Consider the following 19,134-nt stretch of genomic DNA (forward strand, 5'->3'; position numbering starts at 1 on the left):
TTGTGACAGCCTAAAAGAACTTCAATAACACCTTGGAAAGTTGCCTGGTTATCTACTGAAGGTCTCCCTTGCAGTGAAGAAGAGGAGGCATTGCAGCCACCAGGCAGCAGCAAGCCCTTAACGAATGACATCTTTATTGTCCCCAAAATGTGCTGCAGCCCTCACACCAACAAACAATTAAGAAATGCAAAAAGATAAATGATTTGACATTTTGCAAACATAGAAGACTGTGATTTCACTCAATATCCATTTTCTTGTGTTCTAATAAAACTTTATTCACAGAAACAGGCAGGCTTTTCAGTATCTTCTTGGTCCTCTGTGTTCCTTGACAATTTTCCCCTGTGTCAGTCTTTGGCCTTCTAATCTTCATAATCTTAGTATCCTCTTCTCCCCTCCTCCTTCCACCGCCCCCCTCTCTGTCTCTTTCTGTCCCTGTCTGCCTGCCTCTCTCTGCGTGTCTCCTCATTCTTTCTCTCTCTCTGCCCCCTTGCCCCACCTCCCTCTCTGACAGGTAATTCAACACTCCTTACCTTAACTTCCAATTCCATCCTCTTCTCAGAGCTCCAATCCATGCATTAATGACAGGCTCTTAGCCACCATTCTTGTTCCCAGATTCAGCTCCAAAGACTCAAGAGTTTGGCATCCGCCTGCTCCAGCCTCCCTATAGTCCCACGATACTCAATACCATGACACTCTCCAAGATACATTGTTATGTGAGGGGAAATCAGGGCACAAACAATGCTGCCATGTGTATTTGTGTGAAAGGCAGATGCTAGTGTTGGAAAGAATGTGTGTGTGTGTAGGTGAGTGTGTGTGTGTGTGTGTTTCCAGATCTCTCTGGAAGGATACACAAGAACTTGATAACACTAGTCATTTCCAGGGAGGGAAATGAGTGGTTTGAGGACAAGATGGAAGTAATACATTTTAAAAAGTGATGTACCTTTTGATATGTTTTTTAAACCATTTGAAAATACTACTTGCTTTAAAAAAAAAAAACTAAAGTAATAAAAAACGCAACGACAGAAAACGCAATGTTTCATCTTCATTTATTCACTGGGCCCTCACCCCTAAGTTGATTTTCCTGAAATGGCTTCTCAGCACCATTACCAGCTCCAGGAATATTCTCTCCTGCCTGGTGACATCAGGAAAACCTTCATCACCACACCCCAAAACACACACACAAACACACACATCCCATACTCTGCATTCCAACCATTCCAGCTCCTTCCGGTTCCTTCTGTCTGAAACACCAATAGGGCAGAAAAAGTAAAACCCTTTACCTCACCCATCACAAGGGTCTTGGATGACATCCCCATAACAAAATACCTATTAATCAGAGAAAAGCATAACAATTTTTTTCGAGACGGAGTCTCGCTCTGTCGTTCAGCCTGGAGCCCAGTGGCATGATCTTGACTCACGGCAGCCTCCGCCTCCTGGGTTCAAGTGATTCTCCTGCCTAGTCTCCCGAGTAGCTGGGACTACAGGTGCACGTCACTCTACTACGCTCAGCTAATTTTTGTACTTTTTTAATAGAGACAGGGTTTTGCCATGTTGGCCAGGCTGGCCTCAAGTGATCCGCCCACCTCAGCCTCCCAAAGTGCTGGGATTGCAGGCGTGAGCCACTGCGCCCAGCCAAATTTATTTTTTTAACCAAAGTTTTACGTAACATGGGAGCCTTCAGAAATGGAGACCCAAAGACCTAGGGAAAATTGTGTTTTTATGCTAAGTCTGATGAGAAGAGTGGATAGTGGTAGAGAAACATGATTGGACAAAAAGGGGTGTGATCTAAAGGTAGTAAACCTAAGGGGAGGTGCGCATAGGAAGGCCTGTTTGTTCACATTCATTTCTGTGTCTCTGTAAGACATTTTTCCCCCTAGGTATGGGACCAGAAATGTGTCACATAGAACCATCAGGGTGGAAGGGAGGAGGCCACACAGTAGCCTTTCTAGGCTTTATGGCTTGCTTTGGGAGAGCGAAGTTCTAGTTTCTATGAGCCATGTTGGGGGTGAGAAGTCCCGTTCATGTTCTGAACCTGGGAGGCGGAGGCTGCAGTGAGCCGAGATCACGCCACTGCACTCCAGCCTGGGCGACAGAGCGAGACTCTATCTTAAAAAAAAAAAAAAAAAAAAAAAAAAATTGTTATGCTTTTCTCCCATTAATATGTCTTTTGTTATGGGGATGTCATCCAAGACCCTTGTGATGGGTGAGGTGAAAGGTTTTACTTTTTCTGCCCTATAAGTGTTTCAGACAGAAGGAACCAGAAGGAGCTTGTTCTCACCTTGGGGGTGAGAAATTCCAGTTTCGAGGATCTTCTCGATCTTCTCGGGGAGAAAGAGGAGAGGTGGAAAGAAAGTCAGAGAGACCTTGTTTCTGAGCCCCTCCCTATCTCTTTCCATCCAAAATACTTAGCATGCCAAGGCACCATGTTTCGGAGTCTCATGTTCCGAGCCCTGACACACACTTCCCTCCAAGTTTTGTGTTCAGCACAGTCTGAATCGCTGCCAACAACCCTGCCAGCCCCCACACTGTGTCTGGTGCCTGCACTTCCCTACATTGTAGTTCAGTCTCTCCTCCTAGACCACCAGATCCCTGAGGAAAGGATGGCCCCTTGTTCAGCACCATATCCTCAGACATTGTCTAGCTCCTAATAGATATTTAAGAAATAGGTGAGCTGCTCTTGCCCCTCGCTGAGCCTCAGAAGGTAATCCATGTAAATGACATCTAATGGCACCCAGGGGACAGCATCATAGAATTCATGTCCCAGCATCGCTGGTGTCACACTAAAACTCAGCCCAAGAGTTAAGCCCCATCCAGCCCTAACCAGCTCTTCTGAATCTTGGCTCTTTTCTCTTTCACCAGTGGCTTAAGCTCAGCTCTGCTTCTGCTCTTCACATTAAAAAAAAAAAAAAAAAAAAAAGAGGTTGAAAGTTATTAGCCAATGGGAGGCTGTGTTTCTTTGGACCTTCAGGGGGTTCCCTTGACTGTTGCAGAGATGTCAACTTTATCTTCTTCCAGGGAGAGAGAAAACAGATGGAAGCAACATGGGGGCTTAACCACCAACACACATTCTTCTTCTCAGGACATTGGCAATGTGGAAGGATACTTTCTTGGGTCGCTCTTTGTTTCATTTATCCAGGATGAATTGCCAAATAAATTTTTTCATTTCCAAGAAAGGAAGTAAATTGTAGTGTAATATGCAATAAAGGGAGCCCTGCGGCCAACTGGATACGTTCGAACTTCTGGTTCTAGCCCTCACTCACTCACTGGGTGGCCTCTGGCAAGTTATTTAACTTCTCCAGGTCTCAGGTTTCTTAATCAGAAAATAGGGATAATAATAGTAACGCTACCAACTTTTGGAGCGGCTGCGAAGATTCAGTGAGAAAAGGCAGGTAAAGCCCCCCATGCAGGAATGGCAATGGGTACCATTGATGCTGCTATTCCCTCCTGGGTCTGTGGCAGACATCGCTAATCAATCCCAGACATTTCTTCTGATAAGTCTGGACTGGAGGACGCTCCAGACAGAATGACTACTCATGGGTAGATTGAAGCTGGCCCTCAGATTGGAGCCCCTTTGCCATCTCAAGCCTCCTACATTTCCAGACACATCATTTGCAAGGTTCGCGATACAGAATAGAGCGGTTGTCACATCCCGGGGCTCCTGTTTCCTGAAGCTCCTCCAGGACTTTGAACAGCAGCCCCTCGCCCATAGTACAGATTCCCATTAGCTCCCAGGGTCTGACAGCTGGACTGCTGGCCCCTCATACCTAGTCTTTCAAAAGAGCTTATGAGATTAATGTATTTGATTAATTTTTTTAACTGGGTGGATAACACATTAGCTGCTGGCATGCCAGCTCAGTCCCAGGGCTGCTGGGGGCTCGCCGATGCTGGCAGCCAATTTCCATTTCAATCAAGTGAGAGAAGAGGGAGACGGATTGAAAGAAACCAGGACTTGATTGAAAGTTATGGCATCTAGCGCCACCTACTGTTATATCGCTGCATCGCTACCGCTGCTGACCATCGGGTCACTGATAGTCTTACTCAGCCCTTAAGGCATTTTGGGGGGAACATCTTCGTAATCTCACGCAAGTTATATTTTTCATTCATAGCTTATAATTAATTCAATGTGTATAAACTACAGGTACTCCTGGTATAGTGAGAGTAATAGTGACATTTCCTTGGCTTGTTTTGGATCACAAAACTCTGTGTACCAAGCGGGCCTCTTAGCATCCTCACGGCCTTTGCATGAAGACTAGGCAGTGCCAGGTGAGAGCCTGAAGGTACAGAACAGATGACTTTCCTGGGGTCACACAGGTGCGGTGCATGGAGAGGGGATTCCGACTCCACATTCTTTTCTCCTGAATCCATCCCTTGTTCACCTCTGCTCCCCCAGCCCACCTTGGGGCCTGGCTCATCAAGCCCCTCAAAGCACAATCCCCACTCCGTATGTGCCAGTACATAATGGGGATTTTCTTTTTTTTTTTTTTTTTTTTTTTTTTTTTTGAGACAGAGCCTTGCTCTGTTGCTCTGTCGCCCAGGCTGGAGTGCAGTGGCCCGATCTCGGCTCACTGCAAGCTCTGCCTCCCGGGTTCATGCCATTCTCCTGCCTCAGCCTCCCCAGTAGCTGGGACTACAGGTGCCCGCCACCTCGCCCAGCTAATTTTATATATATATAAATATATATATATATTTTTTTAGTAGAGACGGGGATTCACCGTGTTAGCCAGGATGGTCTCGATCTCCTGACCTCGTGATCCGCCCGCCTCGGCCTCCCAAAGTGCTGGGATTACAGGCGTGAGCCACCGTGCCTGGCCCATAACGGGAATTTTATTGAAGGGTTCATAGAAGAGAGGGAGAAGGTTACATTGTACCTCACACAGGAAAAAACAATAATACAGTCCTTTAGCAGCTTGTGGGTTCTTTTCTGGATGTCAGTTCCCCCCCTTCACCTCTTCTCCCAGGCCCCCTCCTAACCCTGCACTATCACTCTGGTTTGCTTTTTTTTAGATGGTGCTTCACTCTGTCACCCAGGCTGGCGTGCAGTGGTGCAATCTTGGCTAACTGCAACCCCTGCCTCCCGGGTTCAAGCGATTCTCCTCCCTCAGCCTCCCAAGTAGCTGGGATTACAGGCACGCACCACCACATCCAGCTAATTTTTTTTCCTTTTGGAACAGACGAGATTTCACCGTGTTGGCCAAGCCAGTCTCTAACTCCTGACCTCAGGAGATCCACCCGCCTCGGCCTCCCAAAATGCTGGGATTATAGGCATGAGCCACCACACCTGGCCTGAAACCTAGTTTTAAATGCAGGAAGACCAGGGTTCTCATCCTGGTTCTGACCACTGACCAATTGTGTAACCTCGAACAACTTCATCTATCCTTCCATTTCTCCTTCTGTAAAAAGGACAGTTATTTTTTAATAACCATCTCATTTGTTTGTTGAAAGAAGTAAATGAGATTGATAATGCAAAATGCTTAGCACAGTGTTGATGTGTAGCAATTCTTCAATAATTTTTCAATTTGGGTGACTTAGACACACCTTTTTTTCACTCACCGATTAAAGAGAGATTCCATTCACATAGACTAAAATGCAAATAGTGTCTCTCTCCAGAGATGTGCAGTGTCCAACCTGTGCATCCTTATATGACGGCCTGCCAGGCTTAGAGAGACCAAGGAATGCATCCCAGCAAAGAGTTAAAGGGTAAGCCACAGCTAAGAAATTGAAAGTGAAAGGATAGCACAAAAGCAACCCAGGAAGAGAGAGCAGCGGGTGCAAAGACCCTGTGGTCAGAATGAGCAAGACACTTAAGGGAGGCTCATTGGCTAGACCATAAAGATCAGGACAGGGGAGCAACACAAGATCACACTGAAGGCAGGAGCTAGATCACACAGCTGTGTAGTTCCCAACAAGGATTTTGGACTTTAGTCTAAAAACAATAAGGAACATTTTAGGCAATGGAGTCAGGGGATTGGGTGTGCATTTTGGAAGGGTCGGCTATGTGGACAACGGACAAGGAAAAGAAGAACGGAGGAGAGAGGTCATCGGAGGCTTGTCTGTTGTCCAGGTGGCTTGCAGCAGCATGGGAATGATACTGGTGGGAAGACAACAGAGGGAAGACAGATTGGAGAGCTCTCTAGGAAGCAAAGTCAATGACTTGGTAAATTAGCTTAGGGCTTAGTAAACTTTTTCTGGAAAGGGCCAGATAGTAAACATTCTAGGCTATGCAGGCTGTGCATCCTCTGAAATAACTACTAAACTCACTGTTATAACAGGAAAACATTCACAGACAATAATAAGCACATGGGTGTGACTGTGCCCAGTAAAACTGTGCTATACAAAAGCCAGCCGCAGGCTGTAGTTCACTGATCCCTGGATTAGATAAGGGGAGGGGAGGGTATCAAGGATTGGAGGGTGCTGAGCTCCCCTACTTCCTATCTCTGTGACCTTGAATAATTGACTTAACCTCTCAGATACTGGGTTTCCTTTTCAGGAAAACAGGAATAAAGATTCCTCATAGGGTTGGTGTGAGGATTCAATAAGACAGTGTTGGCCAGGTGTGGTGGCTCACGCCTATAATCCCAGCATTCTAGGAGGCTGAGACGGGTGGATCACCTGAGGTCAGGAGTCCGAGACCAGCCTGACCAACATGGAGAAACCCCATCTCTACTAAAAATATAAATTAGCTGGGCAAGGTGTTGCATGCCTGTAATCCCAGCTACTTGGGAGGCTGAGGCAGAATTGCTTGAACCCAGGAGGTGGAGGTTACGGTGAGCCGAGATCGGGCCATTGCACTCCAGCCTGGGAAACAAGAGGAGACTTGTCTCAAATAAGAATAAGAATAAGACAGTGTCTGCTGTGGGACAAACAGGGAGGTCTCATCCACAAACACACTCCAGTGAGGAATATCCAGCTACATTCAAAATGGCCATCGAGGATAGAAAATGAAGTTCTTTATTACTGAGGCCCCTACACAAAGAACAAATAGAACTTACACAGAAAAATCGGAATCTTTAGGAAGGGGAAAAAAACCCCTGCTGATTACAACTTTCCTCACACAGCTCAATAGATTTTTTTTACTTCAAAACAACTCTATAGGTGGGAAGAGAGTTCCAGCCTGAAGCAGGACTGAAGAACAGATAAATTGCATGGCATTAAATAGAATGTTGATTTTGCTGTTTTTTTTTTTTTTTTCTTTCAGTTGCCCTGAGTTTTTTCAAAAATTTCCCCACAAATCAAGGGTTGGGCCAGGATTTAGAATGGAGTCTCTATAAAGAGATTCCCGGCCGGGCGATGTGGCTCATGTCTGTAATCCCAGTACTTTGGGAGGCCAAGATGGGCAGATCACCTGAGGTCAGGAGTTTGAGACCAGCCTGACCAACATGGTGAAACCCCATCTATACACAAAATACAAAATTAGTCAAGCATGGTGGCACATGCCTGTAATCCCAGCTACTTGGGAGGCTGAGGCAGGAGAATTGCTTAAACCTGGAGGCAGAGGTTGCAGTGAGCCAAGATCGCGCCATTGCACTCCAGCCTGGGCAACAAGAGCAAAACTCTGTCTCAAAAAAAAAAAAAAAGAGAGATTCCCACCCCTCATCTCATCAAAGTTTAACTCAGTAGTGTTCTCAATTGAGGGTGATTCTGCTTCCCAGAGGACACTTGGCAATGTCTGGAGACATTTTGATCGTTGTAACTTGCAGGAGAGATGCTACACTGTATGACGTACAAGAAAATCCCCCACGAGGAATAGTGATTTGGTCCCAAACTTCAGTCGTCCTGAGGAAGAGAGATCTTGTTAACCAGCCTGGGATGCTGCCTGGAGGAGGAAACAGTTTATCTTTGCTTTTTGGAATACATCAGCAAGATTCTTCTTCCTACCCCCATTTTTCCTTTTTCTCTTGCTCTATCTCTTTTATTGGCTTTTGGCTGACAGGCATGCAATCCTCCTTCCTGGAGCACCCAATTTCCTTTTATGGAGTTACTTCTGCTCTATTAGATACAATCAGGCTCTGTCCCCCTAGTTATTTAACTAGTACCTGGTCCTAAGCAGGTGCACAGTGGCCCCAGAGAGCCTAATAAAGGAAGTGGTTAGGGTGTGACCTTAATTAACTCCTCAAGAAAAGGGACTGACTGACGTAGCCGAGGCCTCAACACTTAGCCAAAACAACCAAATCAACCAAAAAACTATATGACAGGTGGTGACTTGTATGCTCTGCTGGGCCACAATTTCTCCAGCCTCAGGGCCATGGGTCCTACCTTTATTTCCCAGTTTCATCCAAGCTCCCACCCTGAATGTCAGCAAGAAGCCCAAACCCTTCCTTTATTCCCAAAGCACAGCTTCCATGAGGCAGTCCTGCTTCACTGACATTTACAGAAGACCCAAGCAAATTAACTGCAGCAAAGGAAAACCTGAAACTGGGGTTTCAGCCACTTCACGGTCTTTCCCCAACTTGTAAAAGATTGTCGAAGATTTCCAACCTACAGAAAGTTTGCAAAAGTAGTACAACAGGCAGTCAAATACCCTTAACTTAAATTCACAATGTTATCTTTTTGCCATGTTTTTAACATGCTGCCGTATTTTTCATATGTATGTATATATGCATACATGTGTGTATATATGTACTATATATATAAAATACGTGTGTATAGTTACAATTTTTTAAGCTGAGCCCTTTGAAAGTCAGTTGCAGACACTTCACACCTAAACAGTTCAGCATGTATTACCTAAGGACATTCTCCTTCATAGTCACAATACAGTTAACACAGAAATCTCACATTAATCCAATGCTATTATCTTTTTCTTTTCCTTTTCTCTCTTCTTTTTTCTTTTCTTTTTTTTAAATTTTTAAAAATTTTTTTATTTTTTATTTTTTATTTTTTTGAGATGGGGTTTCATTCTATTCCCCAGGCTGGAGTGCAGTGGCGCGATCTCGGTTCACTGCAGCCTCTGCCTCCTGGGTTCAAGTGATTCTGCTGCCTCAGCCTCCTGAGTGGCTGGGACTACAGGTGCATGCCACCATGCCCAGCTAATTTTTGTATTTTTAGTAGAAATGGGATTTCACCATGTTGGCCAGGCTGGTCTCCAACTCCTGACCTCAGGTGATCCACCCACCTCAACCTCCCAATGTGCTGGGATTACAGGCATGAGCCCCAATGCTATTATCAACATAAAGTTCATGTGCAAATGTCCCTAGTTATCCCAGTCATGCCCTTTATACCCTTGTCTCCAGCCCAGCATTCAATCAAGGGACCATGCATTGCATTTAGTTGTTGTGTTCGCTTGGTGTCCTAAAGAAACAGATCCTCTGCCTTCTTCCTCTTTTATGACATTGTTAGAAGACAAAGAGGTGTATCCCTTGGATTTCTCTCTAAGAAAGAATTTGCCAGCAGGAGGCACAGGTAGCTGAGAGCCTCCAGCTGTTGACACTGCCAGCATCCACAGCAGCTTTCATGCAGCAGAAGTCAGAATCTTCCCCAGAAATTCCCCATCAGTGGGCACTGGCCATTTCTGCCTTGTGCTTGGACTCAGTCAAGCAATCTTTGCTCTGGAGCTCCCTGTTGCATTGGCTGGACTCTGTCAGATCTGCATATGGTCTAGGGCTCCCCTGCCAAATCCCACTTCCTCCTCCTTTTCTCTTTCAAGGGCTTACCCGCAGTGAGCATTTTGTATTCCTCTCTCCGTGTCTGCTTCCCAGAGGCCCCAGTGGACACAGACATTGACATCTTTTAAGAGTCCAGGTCACCTATTTTGTAAAATGACTTTCACTTTTTATTTTTCCTTCACTTTTGCTTTCTCATGATTAAATTCAGATTGGACCTCTGGGGCAGGACATGTTTGTAGGTGACGTAACCACGTAGGCGATGCTGTGCCCTTCCCAGTGCATCACTTCAGGTGCGCCTGATAAGAGTTTGTCCTGTCAATGGTGACGCTAAGCATAGCCGTGATGGTTAAAGTGGTGTCCGCCAGACCTCACCGTTATATGGATACCTTGTTTCCTTTGTAACAATTCATTAACCTGTGGGGTTAAACCTTGACACAGTGATGCTTTCATCTTCTCATTCATTCAGCAACGACAGAAAGAATGCAGAGCCAGGCCCTGGACCAGGCACTGAGTATCAGAAGCTTCCTTCCCAGGGACTGTTGTTCCTTCTCCTCTTCTTCCCAGAGGACTCCTGCTGCTTTGTCTCCCCTTAGTTCTCAGTAGAGGACTTGCTCATCTCCCCAGATGACAGTCCCTTCTTCCACCACCTCTCCCTGCCAATCCACAGACCCCCAACTTCTTTTCTCCTGGGTCCATAAGAAGATGGGGGGGAAAGAGGCTGAATCAAAATATCATATAAAAGGTGCAACCTGTCTTCAACAAGGAGAGCTATTAAATAATTCTCTAGTATATTTGCTATTTCAGTTTGAAGGATGTGTGTGTGGATGAGGTCACTCATTCTGGGTATCTCTACGTAGGTAGGTACACATCTTATATTCTTATGACAAAAAAACCTCACTCTCCCCAAAAGGAACTGCCCATCATCACCATAAAACCACCAAAATGGAGTATTATTCAGCCACAGAAAAAGAATGAGATCCAGTTATTTGCCACAACATGGATGGAACTGGAGATCATTGTGTTAAGTGTGTTAAGTGAAACAAGCCAGGCACAGAAAGATAAACATCACATGTTCTCACTTATTTGTGGGATCTAAAAATCAAAACAATTGAACTAATGGACATAGAGAGTAGAAGGATGGTTACCAGAGGCTGGGAAGGATAGTGGGGGAAGCGGGGCAGAAGGCGGGAATGGTTAATGGGTACAAAAAAAATAGAAAGAATGAACAAGACTTACTATTTGATAGCACAACAGGTTGACTATAGTCAATAATAACTTACATTTTTAAATAACTAAGAATGTAATTGGATTGTTTATAACTCACAGGATAACTGCTTGAGGGGATGGATACCCCATTCTCCATGATGTGCTTATTTCACATTGCAGCCCTGTATCAAAACATCTCATGGACCCCATAAATATATGCACCTATTATGTACCCACAAAAACAAAAAATAAAAATTTTAAAACCACCAAAAACTTAAACATCCGTGTGCAAGCTCAGGTCTTCGGGTTCACGTGTGTACTCCTGCCATGATCCCGCCTACTCTGTTCTTTACAGCTTCTCCGCAATGAGTCTGAAATGTGTTAATCATCGTGCTTGCTTCTCAGTGCTGTCTTTTCAGTCTCCCTTCCCCCCAACCCCTCGACGGAGCATCCCAGCTGTTTCCCTGATGTCTGTATCAACTCGGGCACATTTAACAGGAATTCATTTCCATCTTAATCTGATTCTAGGAAGTAGATCATATTTTAAGGAATAACAAAGATGAGTTCAGAACATTCTTTCATAAAACGCAGAGAACAACAGATATTTAGAAAATTGGCTTTCCGGCCGTGACCTTCAACAAATCATTCTGATTTTCTGCCATATTAAATTCTTTATGATGAAATCTAACAAAATTCAGTGGAAGAATTTTGGAGGCAGTATCTGTAAATCAATAGCTAGCAACTGTTACCCTTCAGGTAGTTCCCACTGTGCAAAATAGGACAAGGGGGGGATGAGGATGCAGAATGGAGTAGTGAATAAGAACACAGGCTTCAGTGTCACTTGAACATGAGTTCAAATCCAGGCTTTGTCACTTAATAGCAAGTCAGTTTCACCTTTTTAAGCCTCCTCTTGCTGTCCTATAGAATGGGAATAGTAATATGGCAAGGACTCAATGGACTCATCTATTTCATATAAGAACACACTTGGGACAGTGCAGAGCACATAGGAGATTGGCATTAGTTCCATTTCACAGACGGGGATTGGCATTAGTTCTGGTAGGATTGGCATTAGTTCCATTTCACAGATGGGGAAATTGAGATTGGGGAGTAATGGTACCTCATTCAAGGTCACTGAACTCCTGAGTGACAGGGCCAGGACTCAAACTTAGGTCTTTCTGACAGCAAACGTCTTTCCATCCATTCCTGCCACACCTCACTTCTCAGCTTTCAGGTTAAACCACATCACTTCCGGACGTTACTATTTAAACATCCCCAGCACGTGAATATTAAATGTGAGCACACCTGCCAAGAAAACCATCCCCATCTAAGAGTCCACTGTGAGTCCGTGTGTGCTCCACCCCTCCCAGGCCCCTACCCCCAATTACCACCTTTTAACCTGGTACATCACAGGACATCACACGGTATTTCTCACGATGCTGCTCTCAAAAACTCATTGGGTCGATAAGAGAAAGGATGCTGTTCACATATGCTGTAGGAAAGGTGGGCAGGGCAGACTTGACTTTGTTTTCTAGGAAACAAAGAATGGAGTCATCACCTGTACTCTGCAGAGCAATGGAAAAACTGAAAGCTCTGAAGCCGATGACACATCCAAGGGAAGCAAAGACAGAAAATCACAATCAACCAGGCTTGGAGTCATCACGGAGCACAAAACAAAGGATATCTGCAGAGACGGTGTATTAGTCCATTCTCACACTGCTCTAAAGAAATACCTGAGACTGGGTAATTTATACAGAGAAGAGGTTTAATTGGCTCACAGTTTCACAGGCTGTGCAGAAAGCATGATGCTGGCATCTGGTCCTGGGAAGGCCTCAGGAGCTTTTACTCATGGCAGAAGGCAAAGCATGAGCAGGCATCTTACATGGCAGCAGCAGGACCAACAGAGAGATGGGAGAGGTGCCACAAACTTTTAAACAACCAGATCTCACAAGAAATCACTATTGAAAGGATAGCACCAAAGGGGCATGGTGTGAAACCATGAGAAACCACCCCCATGATCCAATCACCTCCTACAAGGGCCCACGTCCAGCATTAGGAATTACATTTCAACATGAGATTTGGGTGGAGACACAGATCCAAACTGTGTCAGATAGTGATGGGGTTTTGCTTGTTTTTTATTTTCTCCTAATTTTTTAACTTTTCCTGATTTTCTATTAGGTTGGTGCAAAAGTAATTACGGTTTTTGCCATTTCAATGGCAAATGAATTTTTGGCATTCATTCAATGGCCAGTGAATTTCAATGGCAAAACTTGTAATTACTTTTGCACCAACACAACATAATACAATGTTAATTAGTGTCAAAACAAGATTAAAATATTAAATGTGAGATTGTATTACAAATACGTTACCTGGGTAGGGAGATACATGAATGAGTGTCAGTAAGGAGTATAAAGATCTAACAATGTGGGAGGTAGAGCAGGTAAGTTTTGATGGGAGGGGAGGTGATCTACAAAGATCTGAAGAAATTTGGAGAAGTAGGAGGGTTTCTGAATACCCTGGAATCGTGATTTTTAATGCTTTTTTGGGGGGTGAGGGGCATGTCCACAATTCTGGATATGCATTTTAGCCACGGAAAACTCTGGGAACCTCAGGGTTAAGATCAAAAGAAGTATCCAAAGTTATCATCTGTAAAGGGATCCTTGATTAAATTAAGGGAAGGAGGACCTGCTTTATAGTCCCAAAGTGGCCTGGGGCCAAGACATTTGCATAAGTTGTACCCATAATCACTTGCTTTCACTCTCATTTCCATTTCCTGCTCCCACAGGGGGCTGATCCTTGCAAACTACATTTCCCAGGTGCCCTTGCAGCTGGCTTCCAAGTAGGTTCAGCCAATAGGGAGCACCATCAGGAACTGAAGGGTGAGAGTTAAGCAGAAGCCAGGGCATTTCATCCCTTCTCTCATTTGGCTTATGGTGGCACCTCTAGCTAAAACTACATCTCCTCCATCAGTCTTGCTTATGCCAAGTGGCCCTATTCCAGGGCTTCTGAAGGCCACCTTTTCCCTTAATTCCTCCAGCCCTGGAGATGGTAGAGGTTTCCTTTCGCTAATCTCTAGCTTGCCTCACCATTCCCTATGTGACTTTTGAGCTCTTCCAACACCTTTGTAACTGCTCCCCTGTATTAACTTCCCTCTGTTGAACTGCCTGTCATGAGTTCTGATTTCCTGCCTAGACCCTGCCTGATCCAATATGTTAAAATAAACTATTAGCTTACATCATTCCAGACTCTTAGATGACTCAATCTAAGTTGGCATTAAACATTTCTACTTTGCCTGCCTTGAGAGAATTAGTCAAAACTGCTTTACAAACATGAAAAATGCAATTATTTTATTAAAATTAATCTACGTGAATTGTAGAAAAAATAGGAAAAAAGATAACCAAAACAAAAAATTATTGTTTAATTGCCTATAATTCAAATGCCCTGAGATAACATCTCTATAAACAATTTATTGCATTTACTTCCAGCTTGTTATATTAGTACATACATGCCTTGTCATATGTCAATATTTTAAAACCTAATTTGTATTAGATCACATACATTTCTGGAAATTTCTATAGATCCTATAAGTATAAATCTTAGAGCTTCTCTATGATCGACTATCTTTATATTTTGTAGCATGCATTTTCATCTGAAATTACATTCCATTACCACCTTTCCACATTAGTAAATAAACAGCCATAGCAGCACTAAGTGGAAGCACCAAGACTCAAATGCATTCACATACCACTGTCTGGATAGACCATGACTTATCCCCACAATGGCTATTGTGGGACATTTAGGTATTTTTCACTATTATTCACACTGCTGTGATAAATATCCTCAGGGATAAATCTTTTCATCCTGGAGACATAATTTCCTTGGCTGGGGCAAGAGGATATGTATTTCTAAAGCTTGTCACACGTATGTCTAAATTGCCCTCTAGAAAGGTTGTAGAGAGAGTGATTTTTGAATGTTTTATAAACTTTTAAATCTACTATTTAACTTGTTTATTTAACTTATTAACTTATTAACTTTTAATTTAACTTATTATTTTTCATTTAATATCAAATGATATTTGTAAATGTCCTGAGAACTAGTTATTTCTGCTGGCTTATTATAATTTTAATTAAACAAAACTATAATTATAAAGTTATAATCGTAAACTTACATTTATAATTATAAAATTATACTTTGACAAAAATGGTTTCCTGAGAATCCATTGAAATGCTGACATAGTTGTGAGGCTTGGGGGGGGTGCATCTCATGCTGCTAAAGTCGGCGTCAAGTTGAGGACACAATTCAGTACCAATCCCAGTCGATACAAATCCACTCTTACACAATGATGTGAATTCCTGGTGCCCAGGCAACTATCATTAGGTGACATTTGAAAAACAAATGCTTGAATGTTGGACATTATCATAGTTGTTTCATGAAGAAGGTGAAATTTAAGATGTTTAGGAGAGTGGTAAAGACATGACCGTGGCATAAAACAGGGTTTCAATCATGTGTTTTCAAATTATCTGGCAGGAAAATTTCTGATGTGCTTATTTTTCCTTCATTTATAAATATGCTTAGTTCATGCATCTTTTTGGAAAGTTACTTTGGGCCTGCGGGAAATATATAATGAGGTTCTCCAGAATAAGTGGGATTAGAAAGACAGGCAACCTCATTTTCAAATATTTGATCTCAACATGGCCAATCTCATTGCTTTCACTGTAAAATATACCAGAATTGGGGTCATCTGATCTTGATACCTCAAAAGCAGTGTTGGGAAAGGAAGAACAATCAGTTAAAAGAAGTCTCAGTCTCTTAGCTGTTTTGCTACTCCTAAGAGAGGGACGCATTTCAGATAGAATTCTGTGGCTGCAGGTAACAGAAAACCTAATTTAAGCTGTTATAAATAATAAAGGAAATGTTCATGGAAAGTCAAGATTCCAATGAAGCTTGATCATTTCAACAAGGCACCATGGGATGAGTTTTTCTCTGACTCTCTTCTCTGCTTTTCTTCCACATCATCTTTGCCCAAGGCTGGCTACCCTCATGGGCACAAAATGGCTGTGAGCAACTCCCAGGGACTATCTGCTTCCCCATTTCTAGTCAGTGAGGAAAGAGAACATCTCTGCCTGTGCTTCCCAGAAGCCCCTAGAAAATGTTTGCATCTCATTTGCCCAAACTGGGTCACATGACCATCTGTAAACCAACAGGTTGACAAGGGATGGTTTGTGCTGTTTGGCTTCAGTCATTCAGGGCCTTCCCTGCTGCTGGTACCATGAGCATCTCCCAAGATGCAAGTGCCGAGTGAAGGAAAGGCAAAGAGCCTAACCAGGGAACTAACTGTATCAACAAGGAGAGTGAACAGATGTTGGATGTGTGAGACAAACGAATGTTCATTATGCAAAAGCTTGGGAAAGTACTCCTGGAGTTCCTTACATGCCTCGTTAGAGGGTGGTCTCTCCGCCCGCTTCACCCACTCCTCAAGATGAACACTGATAGGTCTACCATCAATTTCCAGCCAAGGGTTGAGGCCACCTGGTATACTGAGATGAGCAAGATATAGTACCTGTAATTCATTACTAATATTAACCAAAGAGACAGAGGTTGTAAATGATTTCATTGTTTCCTATCCAGTTGACCTGATTCAAGGTTATTCAGATGTTTTATTTTGTTTTGCATCCTTTATATTTTCCTTTGTGTGTGTGTGTGTGTGTGTGTGTGTGTGTGTGTGTGTGTGTGTGACTGGGTCTTGCTCCATCACCCAGGCTGGACTGCAGTGGCGCTATCTCCGGTCACAGTAACTTTGACCTCCTGGGCCCAAGCAATCCTCCTACCTCAGCTTCCTGAGCAGCTGGGATTACAGGCATGCACCACCACATGCTTAGCTAATTTTTTTGTATTTTTTGTAGAGACAGGGTTTTGTCATGTTGCCTAGTCTGGCCTCAAATTCCTGAGTTCAAGCCATCCTCCCGCCTCAGCCTCCCAAAATCCTAGGATTACAGGCATGAGCCACCGTGCCTGGCCCCACTTTCTCAAGTGGGCAAGTAATAGCTACAGTTACAAATATTCTGTGGAATTGCCATAGACTCTTCACCCTTCATCTGTGCTGCCTTACATGGGAACATGTATTGGCCAACCCAGGAGAAAAATGCAATCAAGCAGGCCAGAAGTAGTTCCTTCCTCCACTTCATCTCCCACTCTGTCTCCCACCCAACTCTTCCACAAACGTCATTCAACTTTGAAACAACTATGCTTCTCAACTTTCACTTTACACTTCAAAACCCTAGAGCAGTAGGCACCATAGCCCAATTTCACTGATGGTGGCTGCAGAGAAAACACTTTGCCTCCTCCCACACATAGATATTGGGATTTCTGTTAGTGAGCAGCCACCCTGTTCTCACCCTGCCTTCAAAAAACACTCTCAGTACAGTACTACCAACCAGTCTTTGTCAAATTTCACTTTGCCATTTACTTTTTAAATCTTTTCTCTCTCATTATGTAATTAATTAATATTTATTGCAAAGTTATAGGAAATGCACATCAGCTAAGAAAAAGAAATAAAACCTGCCATAATCTCATCCCCAGAGAAAATCACTGCATTTTGGAGCTATGTCATTTCATATCTTCAATATGTGTATATCCACATAGATCATTTTTCAAAAACCAAAATAGAATCATGCTATAAATATTACTTTGTAACATGTCTTTTGGCTCAAATAAATCAAACATCTTTATATATCAATAAACATACTTACATTATGTTGCCATTATACTTCATTGCTGTATCGTATTCCATTGTGTAGATGCACCATAATTATTTAACCTGTCTTCTATTGTGAGATGTAAAGTTGTTTTCCAATAGTTTGCTATTACAAGCAGCATGCTGGTGAACAATTTTGTTGATGAACCTCTATACCCATGAAAGGATATTTCCTTAGGATTCTTGACAGCAGAATTGTTGGATCTAAGGACATGCTCATTTCTAAAGCATCTGGTATGCATTGATGAATAGCCCTTCTGAAATATCAGCACAAAGTATTTACCAGCTTTATCTGAGAACGTCTATTTTCCCATAATTTCTTAGTATTTTTTTATGTAAAAAAAATCCTAAGATGCAGGAAAATTTCAAGACAAGATAATCCAGGTAATATTCTGATTATTGTTTCTCCAAACTGTGGGTTAAGAAAAATGACTTTTTCACTAAAATATAATTTGCCAAGTATGATAGCTTGAACCTGTAATCCTAGTCTTACTTGGGAGACTGAAGCAAGAGGATCACTTGGGCCAAGGAGCTCGAGGCTGCAGTGAGCTGCACTCTAGCCTCAGTGACAGTGTGATCCTGTCTCTAAAAAAATAAAATAATAATAATAGTACAATATAGTTAATTTATCTCTCTTCTTCATATTGAGCATGTATCAACTTCTGAGTAATGTGAGGTTTCCCCTGGGTATAGTCAAGGCAAATTAATAGGGAGAAAGAAAAAACCTGCAAGCAATTATCTGGATAATTCATTCATAAACCTCTGCTATGAGGGCAGGAAGAGAGGGGGAGTACATTTGCATCTTTACATTGACAAGATTCAGCTCTCCAAATCAGATGCAACACCACCAATAATAATTATTTTTAATGTCTAATTGTTTGCTTTAAAGTGTAATGCTAATAGTAGTAGTTTCCATTTATCTAATGCTTGCTATCAGTGAGGAATTTAGCAATTACTTTAATCCTCAAAACACAGTAGGAGTTATTTCCCCATTCTACTGAAGAAATTGAAGCCCAAATTCTTCAGAGAGGTTAAGTAATTTGTTCAAGGTCACACAGCTGGTCACCAGACAGAACCAGGGTCAGAGCTCAGGTCCACCTGTCTCCAAAGCCCTTACCATGTCCACTTTGTCACACAGCAGGCCCCTCTTTGGTGTCAAGGTAGACTCTGTGCTGCCCAAGACCCCTTAAACCTAGCCATACATCTCCGATAAACCCATGAGCCTCCTGTGCCTGTCTCCATTTGGAACCGTTGTACTAACACTCCTTTTACTTTCACCCCTTGTCTTCTCATCAGGTCCCAGACAAGCCAATGAAGAGCATCAAGTATATGGACAAGGAAATAATAAACCTCAAAAAGGACCTTATACGAAGCCGGTGAGTGAGCCCAGCAGGGAATGATCCATAGACAACCCAACAAGCACGAGCAGGCTATGGGGTGTTGCCTACAAGTCCTTGCCCAGTCCCAGCATCTCCCAATCCTGAACACTGAGCAGAAGACTTACAGGAGGGTAACCCTGGGAGGAGCAGAGGGCAGGATCACTTTGTTGGTTGGACTTCCCAGGGAGTACCCATGCCA

The 19,134-nt window shown here is 43.2% G+C and overlaps 1 protein-coding gene across 1 annotated transcript in view; it reads left to right on the plus strand.

Moving 5' to 3' along the window:
- The window catches only part of CCDC60 (coiled-coil domain containing 60), a 205,499-nt gene that overhangs the window by 71,394 nt on the left and 114,971 nt on the right, over positions 1-19,134 (plus strand). The window contains exon 2 of the mRNA XM_011964410.1: positions 18,853-18,932. Within this exon, the coding sequence (XP_011819800.1) occupies positions 18,853-18,932 (80 nt within the window). The remainder of the gene's footprint in view (positions 1-18,852; positions 18,933-19,134) is intronic.

Source organism: Mandrillus leucophaeus, unplaced genomic scaffold (assembly GCF_000951045.1).
Source record: "Mandrillus leucophaeus isolate KB7577 unplaced genomic scaffold, Mleu.le_1.0 Scaffold7, whole genome shotgun sequence".
In the NCBI taxonomy this organism is placed as follows: Eukaryota; Metazoa; Chordata; class Mammalia; order Primates; family Cercopithecidae; genus Mandrillus; species Mandrillus leucophaeus.